General features: G+C 40.3%; 1 protein-coding gene across 2 annotated transcripts in view; it reads left to right on the top strand.

The window, feature by feature from the left end:
* The first annotated feature begins 385 nt into the window (after nt 1–385).
* EFEMP1 (EGF containing fibulin extracellular matrix protein 1) overlaps nt 386–14,176 on the top strand; it is a 61,261-nt gene continuing 47,470 nt past the window's right edge. The window contains exons 1-4 of one of the 2 annotated variants that reach the window (XM_063078588.1): nt 386–469; nt 1,686–1,773; nt 5,819–5,867; nt 6,034–6,444. In XM_063078588.1, the coding sequence (XP_062934658.1) occupies nt 1,693–1,773; nt 5,819–5,867; nt 6,034–6,444 (541 nt within the window). In that variant the 5' untranslated portion in view covers nt 386–469; nt 1,686–1,692. Of the gene's footprint in view, nt 470–1,254; nt 1,414–1,685; nt 1,774–5,818; nt 5,868–6,033; nt 6,445–14,176 lie in introns of those variants that run through there. The other variant, XM_063078589.1, reaches the window with a different exon arrangement.

Here is a 14,176-nt window from a genome sequence, read left to right as displayed (position 1 = left end):
TTTTAAAGCAATTACTAGGGCCCTTCAGAAGCTCTCTAGGAGAGATGTTTTCTTCTCCTGGGGCAGAAGAAATCTCCCTGGAGCCTGGGAGCATCATCAAGGCTGATTCAAACCCAGGACATCACATGCCAAACGTGCCCTCTTCGGCCTGGGGTCCCGGCGACTCTGGGAACGGAGGGGCTGGCAGGGGAGGGCAGGCGCGGTGCTGCGTGGAGGGCCCCAGGCGTTGAGGGCGCGCACCGAGCTGCGCGGCGCGCTCTCCCGCCGGGCTTGCAGCGCTTGGCTCGGCGCTTGCGCCTCCCTCAGCTCTCTCCTCCGCCCCCCTTCGCCCTCCCCCTTTCCCTCCCTTTCTCCTCCTCCTCCTGCCGCCGAGGCGGCTGCCAGACCTCGCCAGTTCAGACCCACGGGGCTGCCCTCCCCTGCGCACTCCCCTCGCTGCCCGGGCCCGGAGCGCAGCGCGGCCGCGCAGGTAGGAGCCCCCGACCCGGGATCGCACCGAGCGCGCGCGGAGCCCGCGGGGCCGCGCGCCGGGGAATAAGGTGGGGCGACCTGCGGGGTGCGGAGTCCCCGCGAACCGCCCGGGACCGTGCACAGGCTCTCGGGCAGAGGGAGGTGGAGGTGCGCGGTCTCGGAATGCGATCTGTCAGCAAGTGTGAGTATTCGGTGACAACTGTTGGGATGGGCTGTGTGTGCGCGCCGACAGCCAGCCGGCAAGGCTTTGCCCATAAACGTGGTTTTGAAAGTTTCAGGGGACCAATGTGCGAGATTTAAGTCGCACCTGGATTCCACAGGAGCTCGTTAGAAGCTGGAGAGTTGGGCAGCTCCGTTGCACTGCCGCCTGTTAACTGAAGAAAGGGGACCTGACCTCCCTGCGGGCACCAGGCCCACCGCCCCGAAACTGGTACTTCGTGCTGCGGTGCGGTCCCCAGTTCCAGCCCTAGGCAACCCGAATCCTGAAGGTAGCGTGTCGGGGACCGAGGGACTGATAGGAGACAAGAGGATCAGGCGCTTTGGGCTGTTTCTCCACACAACCTGGGGCCTTTAGAGAAAGCCGTGCGCAGAGAACGGCGTGGAAATGCCACTCTGAAAGTTCGTGCTGGGGGATGTGAGAAGAAGCTCTAGTATTCTGCTACAACCGGGAGGAGATTGCTCTTAGAGTTTTGTTTTGGTATTTTGTTTAAAAAAAAAAAAAGTTTGAGGCCAAGGTAATTCATATTGGCTCGCAGGTATTTTTGCTGAGCTGTGTAAGGAACGTCACTAGCTGGACGTGAGCACACAGGGAAAGCCTAAAGTTCAAGAGAATAGAGATTTGCTGCCCCGTCTCCAACCCCGGCGAAAAAAGAATGCACCGTCGCCTTTGAAACTGATTACTCTATTTTTTCCCTCCGACCCCCGCTTTCTGGAGCCTGCTGTGTAAGTGCAGTGTACAATGCACGATGAATGTCCTTTGCATTTATAAGCGTAGCAGGATGGAAATAATGTGACATGCAATTCTGCAGTCGTTCTGTGGCTACGGGGGAGGTTGCGGAGGGGGGAGGGGAGATGAGAAAGCAGATAGGAAGTTGGGGATCGTGGAGCCTCAGCCTCCCCCGCGCTCCCTTCCTTGCTTGTTATTTCACTGCTAAAGTTTTGTTATTTCCCCGCAGTAGATACTAAACACCGCTTTGTCCTGTGTTTTCTTTGAGATTCACGATGTTGAAAGCCCTTTTCCTAACTATGCTGACTCTGGCGCTGGTCAAGTCACAGGATACCGAGGAAACCATCACGTACACGGTAAGGGGTGATGGAATTTGAGATAAGTGCGGTTCAGCGGGATTCTGCGGCACAAGAAAGACTGTACCCACGCTGCCAGTGAATGTGGGCTGTACTCTTGGAGGACTGTAAATTAAACAACTCTTTAGCATGGTTCACATTCAAGATTCGTTGTAAATTGCCCTTGATCCTTTCAAAATTTCATTGAGATCATCAATTGAGATTTGTGTAAGGCCAAAAGAGGAAATCCATTTAAAACTAAAACCAAAGTAAGTTACATGTTTCCAACACATCCAATAAATTAATGGGTGTAAGAAATCAAAAAGCCTGAATTTCTACAAACATGAAGATGAAACCAATACCTGCAGAATAATAGTCAAGTCAAATAAGAATGTTAAACATCTTAAGAGCACATCACTTCATTTGTGCACATGACTTATGTTCTCATTTTAGTGACCTTTATTGAATTTATAGAAGCTATCTATTTATTTGCAGTATAACTGACAACTCATATAAATGCCCTTCAGATACGCTTTTATGTGTGACCAGGATGCAGTATTTGCTAAAGTGGTTTTAAAATGTACTGTGTGCAACTCAGTTTTGCATTTTCTAATTATCATTCCTGATATTTCCTCATAATATTTGATTCATTAGTTAATTTCATGGTCATAACCAATATTTAATAAAATATTTAAAATATCATCTGACCACTACCACTGCCAGGAGAAGATATGGTGAGAACAGAAGAGGGTAGTTCACCTCACTTCTGGTGAGTTTGTTTGCACCCCTGTTTTGTGTTTTACAGTCTTTAATCTGTTTTGTGAGGCAAACGACATTTGTCCTGGATTGGAATATGAAAAACACATTTTTCTACTTGCTCTCAAATTAAAATTAAGTAATCCTACTAGAAAGAATGTTAAACATTTTTGAAAATAAAACTCTTAAAAGTGAGCTAATGTCAGTTACTGATAATAAACATCTCACTTTTTGGTACCGTGTAATCCCTAGAATGTTAGTATTCATCTAGCAAATGTGCCTTTCTGTTGTTCAGATCAACTATAAATAAAATAGTTTAATATAAATATTTTGTTAATGTTAAATGCAGTTGCTTCCTCTGCTGAAGATAAATAAAGCAAGAAAAATGAAGGCATGTGCTGTTTATCTTCAAATGAAAATGTTTTGTTATTCAGGCTAAACTTACTACCTTCTCAGGGAGCTAAAGTTAAATTTACTACCCACTTTTATAATTATCTAATAAAAAATTTTATTGCTTTTACAGTTGCTTATATTCTAACCCCCTTCCCTTTGCTAGTTGCCTAAATCTTATCCATTTTTAGCAGAGAAAGTTCCCTGTGGATTAAACACTGTAGTTTTAAGACCACTAATGTTCATTATTATTATAACAGATTTTCCAGATATGATAGTCTTTCTCATACTAAAATTAGGTCTATTCTCTTTTGAATTCTGTATGCCTAATAATTCATGGTTAAAGGACAAGAGGTAGCTATTTTTGAGTACCCCACTTTGGAGACACTATCTCCTTTCATCCTTGAAGCAAAGTATAAGGTAAGTGGCATCGTCGTCCTTCTGCTGATGGTAGAACTGAAGATCAGAGTGAGTGTCTAACTTGCTTAAGGCTACACAGCCAACAAGTGGTGTTGCTAAATCAGTCTAAGCTTGTTTAATGGTAGACCTACCCCCCAGATTAAATGTACTGGAACTAAATACCTGAAATAAAGTGTACATCTTCTCTATCTAATACACAAATTATTCAAGTGAACTGCCATTTTTGCCTGTTTTGAAAGATACTTTTCAGAAGAATGGTCTTGTATCCACCAGATAGCTTCATTCCCCTTCTATATTAATGATAGGGTCCATTCAGCTATTTACTCAACAAATATCTACATAAACAAAAAACTCTAACCACTATCAAAAGAATTTTATTTGTTTACTAAGAAAATTCAGCCATTCACCTCAGGAAATTTACCCTGGGCAGACACTGTTGAAAACTACAAAATCTCTAAGCACATGAAAATAATATTATTATGCAGATTATACAAATTACTAAAGAAATAGAAAAGCAAGGTGGTGATTAATATCGGTGCTGGCATATTGGAGGAGATAGAACTCTGTTCTCATTCTTGAAAGAAGTGATGAGCTCAGATTGATCTAGAAAGGCTTAAGAGGCACCTGAGTCAGAGGAAGTGCATAGTCAAAGGTGAAAACACCAAAACAAATCCAGGAGGTCATAAGGTCAGATTGGGTGGCGCTGCATAGTAAAGAGAACCTAGAGATGGTAACAGGCCACTGTGAGCTCTTAGATGGAGGAGCAACCAGAAGGATGAGAGCCAGAGAGATGGTCATGGAGGCTGTGTGCAAAGTGTAGAGACACAGAGCCTTGCCTACTCATGCAGCCAGGAAGGCTTGCACCGATGTGGTGGATGTAGAAATGGACACAGGTCAGCAGAGCTTGAAGGAAAAGAATTGGAGAAGTTAGTGCTGGTGTTAAAGTGGTAATCCTGGGTCCCAAGAAAGTTGTTGGCGCCCTGGACAGTGTTGGGGAAACTAGAAAGAATTAGTCTAGGTGATAAAGTGAGTTTAGTTTTTACCATGGATAGTTTCAGATATCAGTAAAATATCTAAACGGATTTCTCTGTCTCCGTTCAGCTATGTACTTGCCAAGCATCTGTTGTGTATATAAGCAACTTTCAGCTCTATTAAAAGAATCTAAGTTTATTTGTTCGTTACTCCACTTTTGTTTAATCCTTCCCGAAGCATCTTCCTCATAGTGACTTTCTCAAATGAGCATCTAATCAAATTGTTTCCTGAGCTTAAAAGTTCTTCAGCGGCCTCTCATCCCCTATAGAAACATTTCTTCATAAACAGCCCATAGACAAACTATATGGGAATCCCCTGGGTTACTTGTTAGGAATTCAGATTCTGGGCCCCCTACCCAGACTACAGAATCAGATCCTTTGGGTGAGTTCAGGAATCTGCATTTAACAAGTGCTGTAGGTGATCCTTGGGTGTAATAAATCTTGAGACTCACTGACCTTCAGGGTAGAATCCAGTCCCTCCCTGTCCCAAAGAAAGACGATGGATTTGGCCTTGCCTACCTCTCTAACCTCATCCCCCACCCACCCAGAACTACTTGTAGCTCCTTCCCTCCTCAACAGTTTTGTGTCTTTGCTCACAGTGCTCCCTTTCCTAGAATTCCCACAACTCCCTGGAAAAATCCTGCTCATGCTATAAAGTCCAATTTACACCTCCCCTGTAAAGCCTTCTCTTCAACCCTGTCATGCCCAACCCAAAGCCCCAGGCGGAGTCCATCACTCCTTCCATGCACACACTTGTAGAAGTCACCTGACATCTTGCTCCAACTTGTCTACCTTTCTGTCTCTCCTTCTGGCCTGTGAGCTGCTTGAGGACAGGGACAAGGGCAGTGCCTTTGCATCCCTAGGGCCTAGGACAGTGCCTGGTGTGAGACTGCTCAATAGATGATTTGTTCAGTGAGTGAATTAGAGAGGACTGGTAGGAACTGAAGCTGGGAAGGCCAGGGTATGAGAGGGAGGTGAGAAAGGTAAGGAAAGCCAGGTGCTTGAATACTCTACAATGATTTAGAGAGAAGAAGAAGAGTCCAGGGCTGGAAAAAAAAAAAAAGAGCTTGGTTGAACTTATTTTGTAAAATTTATAATGTGAAAAAGGGGGCAAATAAAGGGGGAAAAAAAGAGCAGTCAGAGAGGTTGGAGATTAGTCTCAAGACACAGAGAAAAGGATTCCAAGAAGATGGTGATGGACAACTGAACCAAACCCAACAGGAGAGTTGAGACAGCTGATGATTGAGAAGGGACCCCTGACGCTGTCCAATGCACAGACAAGAAAAAAAGGAAGGAAGAGAGAGAGAGAGAAAGAAAAGCTAGAGAATGTTAAACTACCTATCTCATCGTATGTCTAGGATTCTAGCACAAGGATTGTTCCATAATAATAAGGCTTTGAGAGTGACTTCTTAGGGAATGGACATACCGACTAACTTTCTCCTGCCCTGTCTTTGATGTTTTCTCTACAGCAATGCACTGACGGCTATGAGTGGGATCCTGTAAGGCAGCAGTGCAAAGGTGAGCTAACTTCAAAGACTTCCCATCTGAACATAGCTTTCTGTCTTCGTCTAATGTGTCGCTCTTCCTGTCCTATGTGTATGATACCAAACAGGCATGAACGTATATTTACATGTTAAGTTTTCCCTCTAGGAAGATTCCTGACTTATTTTATTACTGACCACAGATATTGATGAATGTGACATTGTCCCAGATGCTTGCAAAGGTGGAATGAAATGTGTCAACCACTATGGAGGATACCTCTGCCTTCCTAAAACAGCCCAGATCATTGTCAATAACGAACAGCCTCAGCAAGAAACACCAGCAGCCGAAGCTGTAGGTGCAGCTGCTAATGCAGCTGCAACCTCGGGTGCAACCAGCGGGGGCGTAACTGCAAGTGGCATGGCAGCCAGCGGGGTGTTGCCTGGGGGTGGTTTTGTGGCCAGTGCTGCTGCAGTCGCAGGCCCTGAAGTGCAGACTGGTCGAAACTTTGTCATCCGGCGGAACCCAGTGGACCCTCAGCGCATTCCCTCCAGCCCTTCCCATCGGATCCAGTGTGCGGCCGGCTATGAGCAGAGTGAGCACAACGTGTGCCAAGGTAAGATGACTGATTACACAAGAGCTTGCCCAGGTGCACCTCGTGGTGAAGATAACAGCTCACATAGATTGAGGGCTGCCCACGGGTCACACATCGTGCTACCTGCTCTGTCTGCATTGTCATATTTCATCATTTCCGTAATCCTAAAATGTAGTCGCTGTCAGTGTCATCATTGTTTCACAAATGAGAAAACACTGGCTCAGGAAGTTTTTCAGTGGTTCCCAACCTTAGCTGCCCGTATTTAGAGTCACCTGAGGGCCTTTAAAATTTCTCCATGGCCACACCACACCCTAGCCCAATGAAATGACAGTCACTAGGGGTTGGTTCCAGGCTTCAGTATTTGTTACATCTCCCCACGCGGTTCCAGCATGCAGCCAAGTTTGAGAACTAGATGTCACACCAATGCTAAGTGCAGAGACGGCCTTCACACCTGAAGTAGGTTGGTGCCAGAGTCACTGCTGTCAGAAGGAATGGTCAGGTTATTCATTTTGAATTTGAAATTGTGCTGTCGGGCAACACCATAAATGTCCCCCTTTGGTTTCTCAAGATTTCTTTCACTGAAGTTGCCACTGACATTTTCCTCCTTCAAATAAAGAAATGGGGCTCCTGCTTCCCATCACCTCTGAGGGACTCTCCCTCACTCACATCTGTATCTCTTTTAATGCTCTCATTTGAGCCCACTTCGCTTATATCACTTGCACCATGGCACGGTCCGCCTGGGCTTTTCTGTTTATTTTCACAGAGAGCACACTTCACTATGTATTCTAGAAACAGCTGTAGACTCATGCTAGCAAAGTGATAAGAATCTGAGGCTTTGAAGACATGTGGGATATTAGCTAATTGGACTGTGCTAAGGGATTTTGTTTCTCTTTTCCTTCTTAGCAAATCCTTTCAGAGCTGCCTAATGTGGAGATTGTGTTACTGAGATGGGGCTATAGGAGTCCCCAGACTCCTTTCTCATTCAGGAGCTTACTAGGAAGACCCCATGTTACAGGGCTCATGTCACCACCACATCAGTGCATGGTACACATTGGCCAGTGGAAAGAGCCCGGGAGTTCTTACCTTCTAACTGGTCATGAGTGAGGAAGAGAGCACCTTCCTCCCTCAACCCTGAGGGGTTCAATCAGGATGACCAAGCTGCAGCATTAAGTGAAAGATGCATCTTCTTGTGCAGTGGAATGCTGCTCCCTGTTCACCAGTGCTTAGTTTTATTTTCTGCATAAGAGATACTTGATTTTAAATGGCTTATAAATGAAGTAAGGAAATCTATCATGCTCTGGCTTTTATTATTTTATATTTTGTGTGCAAATTTTAAGTATCTCACATCAAGAGCTAACCCATGCTGTGATGGTGTCACTTTTCAGAGGATACATCATATTAGCATCTGTTTCGTGTTACTGTCATGAGTCAGAATTCCAATATTGATGATGGATGCTTCAGCATCTGCTTGATATTCTGATATTTAATTCAAGGATTATGTCAAGGAGATAAACTGATGAGGTTATTCTTATATATGTATTTGGGTGAATATTGATTTTAAAAATACCTTGAGTTTATTTAAGATATATATCAACTTTTAATTGTGTTATTTAAATATATAATTAGATTGGAAACCTTGATGTTATTTTTCCTGAAACCGAAAAGTTTTGTTGAAATTTTTTAAGAATTAACTTTTATATACTGAGTAATTTTTAGCACCTCAGATGTTGTATATATTAATGGTACTTGGGAGAAAAAAAACAACAGATAAATGAATGGCTCATTTCCCAAAGTAGTTTATAGTCCATCATTGGCACTTATGGTTGGATTCAAGAACCATGCCTAGAACTGAATGAAGAAGTTCTAGAATAAAATATATTCAAGACTTAACAACAGATATTGGTTATAGTAGAAACTGTGCTGTGAATAATAAAATGGACTCTTATTTAATTATTCTTGAAATGTTTAGACTACCTTACAAAGTAATTTACTTTTTTCATATTAAAACATTTATAATTCTTACTTCTTTGGGATTATGCCTTGCTTATGGAAGATGATTAGTACATACTTGTTGATTGTATGCACACAGGGTATTTCTGACCCAAATTGTTCTGTATAATTCATTCAATTTCTAAAATTTGGGATTGGGGTCTGTATCATTAAAAGCAGGGTTAAAAGTTTTTTGGATGACTTAAGGCTTAAGTTGGATTTCTTCCCACCTCACAATTTTGCAAAGTGCCCATAAATGTGGATTTACTTAATTGTTGATAAAAGGGGGTTATTTCATATGATAACAACAAGATAATCTGTCTAGGGAATCTGACTAACATAAGTCGAGTCACACTTGTGCCCATTTATTATTGAGCTAATCAAACATGCAGTCCAGTTTCTTCTAATTGCCTACAGATGTATGACATTCTTATTCCAGGCCAGCAGCACAAAATAATGTTTTATAACCAATGTGAAAGTGTGAGGACCTCCACTTAAAACAATAATGTGCTCCAAGGACCTATATTATTGACATCATTGTGGAGTTTGAGGAGCCTTCTGTTTTAATAAAGATCTCTACTCCCTTTTAAATGCTGCATACTTATGCCCAATAATCCAAGCACATTTACCACAGTCAGCTGGATTAGAATAAATAAATGCCTACAAATGAGTCATATTTGTATAAAAATTATTTTTTCCACATATATTTTTCAAAAGGTACAGTGTCATTACATAATCTAAAACTTAAGACATTTTTTATGTAAAGGCTGAAATCTGTACTGTTTCAGTCTTAAAATCAATTATGCCTTTGAATGCACTGTACCAATCACAGATGGCTCCTAATAATTTAAATAATACCATTAGATTTTTTAAATGAACACTATTTTATAAACATATCTTTTAACCAGCTGTCCCTGTTTCAACAGTTTAATGAAAACATGATATTTTTACTTTTTTTTCATTTATTTTTCCAGGGTTTTCAGTTTTTTGCAAAAACAAGGGGTTTGAAATGCAACATAACATCCAAGGATCAAGTCATAGTGAGCAGATTTTTTCAGATAACTTTTGCCAAATGTGGGTGATGCTGGGGGAGGCAGTTACGCTGAGAGTTTCACATGATTGGCGTTATCCTTGGCTGCTATAAAATTACATGAAGATCATTTCAGCATTAAAAACCTGGAGTCAGCGCCGAGCCCGTGGCGCACTTGGGAGAGTGCGGTGCTGGGAGCACAGCGACGCTCCCGCCGCGGGTTCGGATCCTATATAGGGATGGCCGGTGCACTCACTGGCTGAGTGCCGGTCACGAAAAAGACAAAAAAAAAAAAAAAAACCTGGAGTCATATATAAAGTTTTAGAAAATAATTGTTTCTATGAGATATCATCTATCTCAAAGAAAACAGATATTCATGTATGCCAAAAGGAAGTTGGATAAAAAGGGAAAATATTGTAACCCACTGTTGGCTTACCTTTAGCTTTCTACATCTTTATTGCATAGTCTCTATGTAATCCTCCTCAGATGAGATGGAGTTCTCATTAGTTCAAGTTGAGAAAGGATTTATTTTATCATATACAACATTCTAAGAGTCCCATTCCTGTAGGGAAAAATAAAAGATCATTCGGGAACTGGCAAGAAAGCAAAAGCATTGCTTGCCCAATTTGAAACATTTGTTCTCACCTAATTGAACTTTCAAACAATTAAACATACGACATTTTGCATAGCTGATAATGAAGCCATTATTAAACTCAGTCAGGATTTACAGGTATCACTACTAACTTGCTATAGAAACTGTACAATCAAGAAATGAACTCATGACAAATGCCTAGTGAAGCTGATTATGGAGCCAAATCCAGAGTGCAGTACCTGGCTTGTATGATGTATAGTGTCACTGAGAAAGGTGCCAACACATTCTAGGGTTTTCAACTGTCTCTGTCTACCAGGACTGTCCTGGTTTTAAAACCATAATTCCCAGGTCCCTGGAAACATCTCAGTCCCAGGCAAATAGATTGGTTGATCACCCTAGTTTACCCCCATAATCAAATCCTCTGTACCTCATAGCCAAGAGTGAGGTCCTAACATTAAAGGCATTTTTTCAGGTTAAGGCATTCTTTGTCCAGTGAGACTATTTAAAAAGAATTTTTTTGAACTTTCAAGAACGAAACTTCATTGATTTTAAGTACTTGGACAGATCCTTCCTTCGCAGTTGTCGGGATCCCACTTGTCAGTTTTCCAGTTTGCAGGTTTCCTAAAAGTATCTAAGTATGTTGGTGCTAATGTCTAGGCATCCTACACATGCGAAGTCTAATGTGTAGGATACCTAGATATTAGCACCAACATATATATATATATATATATATATATATATATATATATATATATATATATATATATATATATATATATATATGTTGTACCTTAGTTAGCTCATGTTTTCACATTTCCATTTGGAAAAATTTCATGAAACAGCCAAGTTAAATACCATGCTTCAACTATAAATTTTTCAGTTTGCTAAAATTTTTATTCTTTTCAACTCTCAGCTGTATTTTCAATGATTTTATTTTATTCTTATCATTATTATCTGTGATGCAGAAGCAACTAAAACACTAAAAACAATTTTTTTTTGCCTCATAAAGTCTAAAGGAACAAACAAATTACATTCAGGATTTAAGAAAACCCTCTATATTCTTGGGGACTCTTATCTTCTGCACATTTCTTTATAAACATAAGGATAACTAAAATACTATTTTGAAAAGGAAAGAAATTATTATCTATACATCTACTTTTTAAAAAGAGAAACTTAAACCAACATGTACAACTTCACAAATGCTATGGACATCTTTCTTCAACTTCTTTAACTTTAAACTTCATTGGTCTCATATCCAAAAGAGGATGTATAAATGATAGTGTTATCATGTGGCTTAGCATACCTGTCATTGTCATTATCAAACAGCTTTCAAACACTGCCCTTTTATTGATCTTCACTAACATCATTAGGGCCACTGGCTGCTTATGTTAGTTTTGTGAGGAAATACCTAATTTTTGTTACATATAATTATACAGCCCAGTAAAGAGCTTTGATCTCAGAAAATATATATTTTGCAAAAGGAAGACTATAATTGAGTAAATTAGTATATTAACCTAAAAAAATACTTTAAAAGTAAAATGGGCATTTAGCCTGCTTATGGTTCTTCATAGTTTTTAGTTGTTAATTACCTCTGAGTACCTGAAAATTCTCTAAAGCCATATAAATGGATAAGAGTTGAGTTTATAGGAAAACTTAATTACTTTTTAAATAAGCTGATGCAGTGTACTAGAAGTGATTGATTTCTTCCTGAAAACTCTAGCATTGTTTCATAATTTACTTTTCCAAATACTGCAGTCATCGAACTTCCAGTCAATTTAAGACAATTTTCATATACATTTGTGAACAGTATGTATATGTATCTGACTTATACAGTCAGAAAGTGTTCTTAAAATTTCTTCATAAAAACTGAATGACAACTGTTTGAGGTGGAAGAATAAAAGAGGTCAGTGTAATCACACTTCTGTAGCAAAAGACTGTGCTATACAATTCCAGATTCAGTGGTTCCCAAAGTGTGGTCCCAGACCAAAAGTATCAGCATCATCTGGTAACTTATTAGAAATGTAAATTACTAGGCCCCACCAAGACTTACTGAATCAGAAACTCTGGGGATGAGGCCCAGCCATCTGTGTCTTACAATCCCATGATTTTTATGCCTACTAAAGACTGAGAATCAGTATCCTAACTTAACTTTAACTTTAGGAAGCTGCATTCAGCTATATAAATCAGGGGACAGAGTCAGAATGCTTTACATGGGATGTGGGAAGTAGTGAAAAGAAAACATTAAAAAAATATATATTCTGCTTCTAGGGTAGAATAATATCTCTGTTTTACTTCTCTCACCTGTCTTATTGTTGTCGCCAGGACTCTGATCCCTAAACATAGATGTTAATGAGTCCTGGTTAAGACTGTATCCCTAAACCAAAGCAATCTAGAGGAAAAGGGGCATCTTAAGAAGAAAACGGGAGAGCCTTGCATCTCTTTATAAAACCTGCAAATATGAAATAATACAACTATCCTTAAATTGTTAGTAGGTGAAACTCTCAAGTTGTGTTCTGTCTATGGTAATGATTGGTGCTAAGTGATACCTGTATCTTCGATAGGGATCTTCTTTAATCTTATGGCACAAACTTGAGATGAGACAATGCTCTTTGGAAGTTCAGTTCATGTAGAGCCACAAAAGGGAAGGAGATTTACTCTGACTTTGACCGTAAAGCATCTTTCAGTTACCAAAGTGATAGGGGATCCTTCCAGTATCAGCTGCACAGCTGACCATCTCATTCCATTTAGACTCTGTGAGTCATCACATATTTGAAGAGTATTCACGTGTCTTCTGTTCAATTTAAGCTTGATCAAAGATTTATTTCCCATCAAAGACGAGAAGATTCTTGTTAAGACTAGTTGACAATCTGTGGAATGAATTTCTCTCTCCCCATAGATGCGAAAAGAAGCAGATTAGGATAGCATTGCAAGCCTGAGTAACTTCAGGAATGTGCCCTGGTACTGGCTCATTATTTTCTTTCTCCAGCAGAAAGTCTCACGCTATATTCTCTGAAATCAACATGTTGCCCTTTTTGTAAGGACTGCCTTTGCACTTGTTGAATTACTGGCACAATTTTATTCTTTGAAACCAGAGTAAACAAAATTTGTCCCAAATGTGTTTGATTTTGCACGAATGTACAAATAACTAATTCATGCCACATCTGATATTCATTACCATGCTTCTTTTTCCAGGAGGTAACTGCAAATTGCACACTCAAAAATAAAACTGATCAAGAAAACTGCGTTCAAATATTGGCAGGAAAAAATGCTTTCATTGCAAGAATTTAGACATAATTGCAGGCTTGTAGTTTAAACTTAAGTGATTTGTAAACATTTAATAAAGATGAAATGAAGAAATAACATGAAAGGACGGCTGAGTGCCAAGATATTGGCAGCAGCATGGATAGTTTATTTCTGTCAATTTTATATGACCACTAAAAGAGATAATTAAAAGGAGGGAGATACAGTGATTCCATGTTATGTAAATGTGTACTAAATAGACTAAAAAACTTAAGATTTGTGCCAAATCAAATTCTAAAACTTTAACTATCTTTCCAATAATTGTACATCTATACTAGTCCAGGGTAACCATGCAATATTGCAAGTGAAATTGATCAAACAATTCACAAAACCACTCAGTTAGTGTTCAATAAATTCAATAAAATTTGAGAACCACTCTCTGTTGTGGGATTGACAGAGTCAAAGTAGAAGGAAGGAATGGTCATAGTCCTTAGGGAACCTGGAATAATAAACCTATAAGTAATCAAGTAACAATAAAAGAAATAAACTGTTCAGTAAAGTAACACACAGGGCATCACAGGGAGTACATGACAAATTGCCAAAAGCAGAAAGAAAACTAGTATGTGACACAAGTAGCCCCATAATTTACTAAAATAAATATTTGGACAGGAAAAGAGAACATGTCCCCAGAAATGTGGTCAAGGACAAAAGTCCGTTTGCTCCACGGAATGGAGCATTTAGGAGAGAATGACGAGATGTCAGGAGGTCTGATGAGGAAATTAAGATCGATACGTCAGAAGTAACCATCTTGCAGCCAAGTAGAGTGAGAAGCAGCGTTGTGTCCATATTCCTTCTGTCCTAGAATAGTTCCCCAGGAGAAGTCCCCAGAAGCAGCGTGCTTC

This window comes from Cynocephalus volans, chromosome 14, assembly GCF_027409185.1.
Source record: "Cynocephalus volans isolate mCynVol1 chromosome 14, mCynVol1.pri, whole genome shotgun sequence".
NCBI classification, from domain to species: Eukaryota; Metazoa; Chordata; class Mammalia; order Dermoptera; family Cynocephalidae; genus Cynocephalus; species Cynocephalus volans.
Note: the sequence above shows the minus strand (reverse complement) of the source record. Positions and strands in the feature narration are given on the sequence as shown.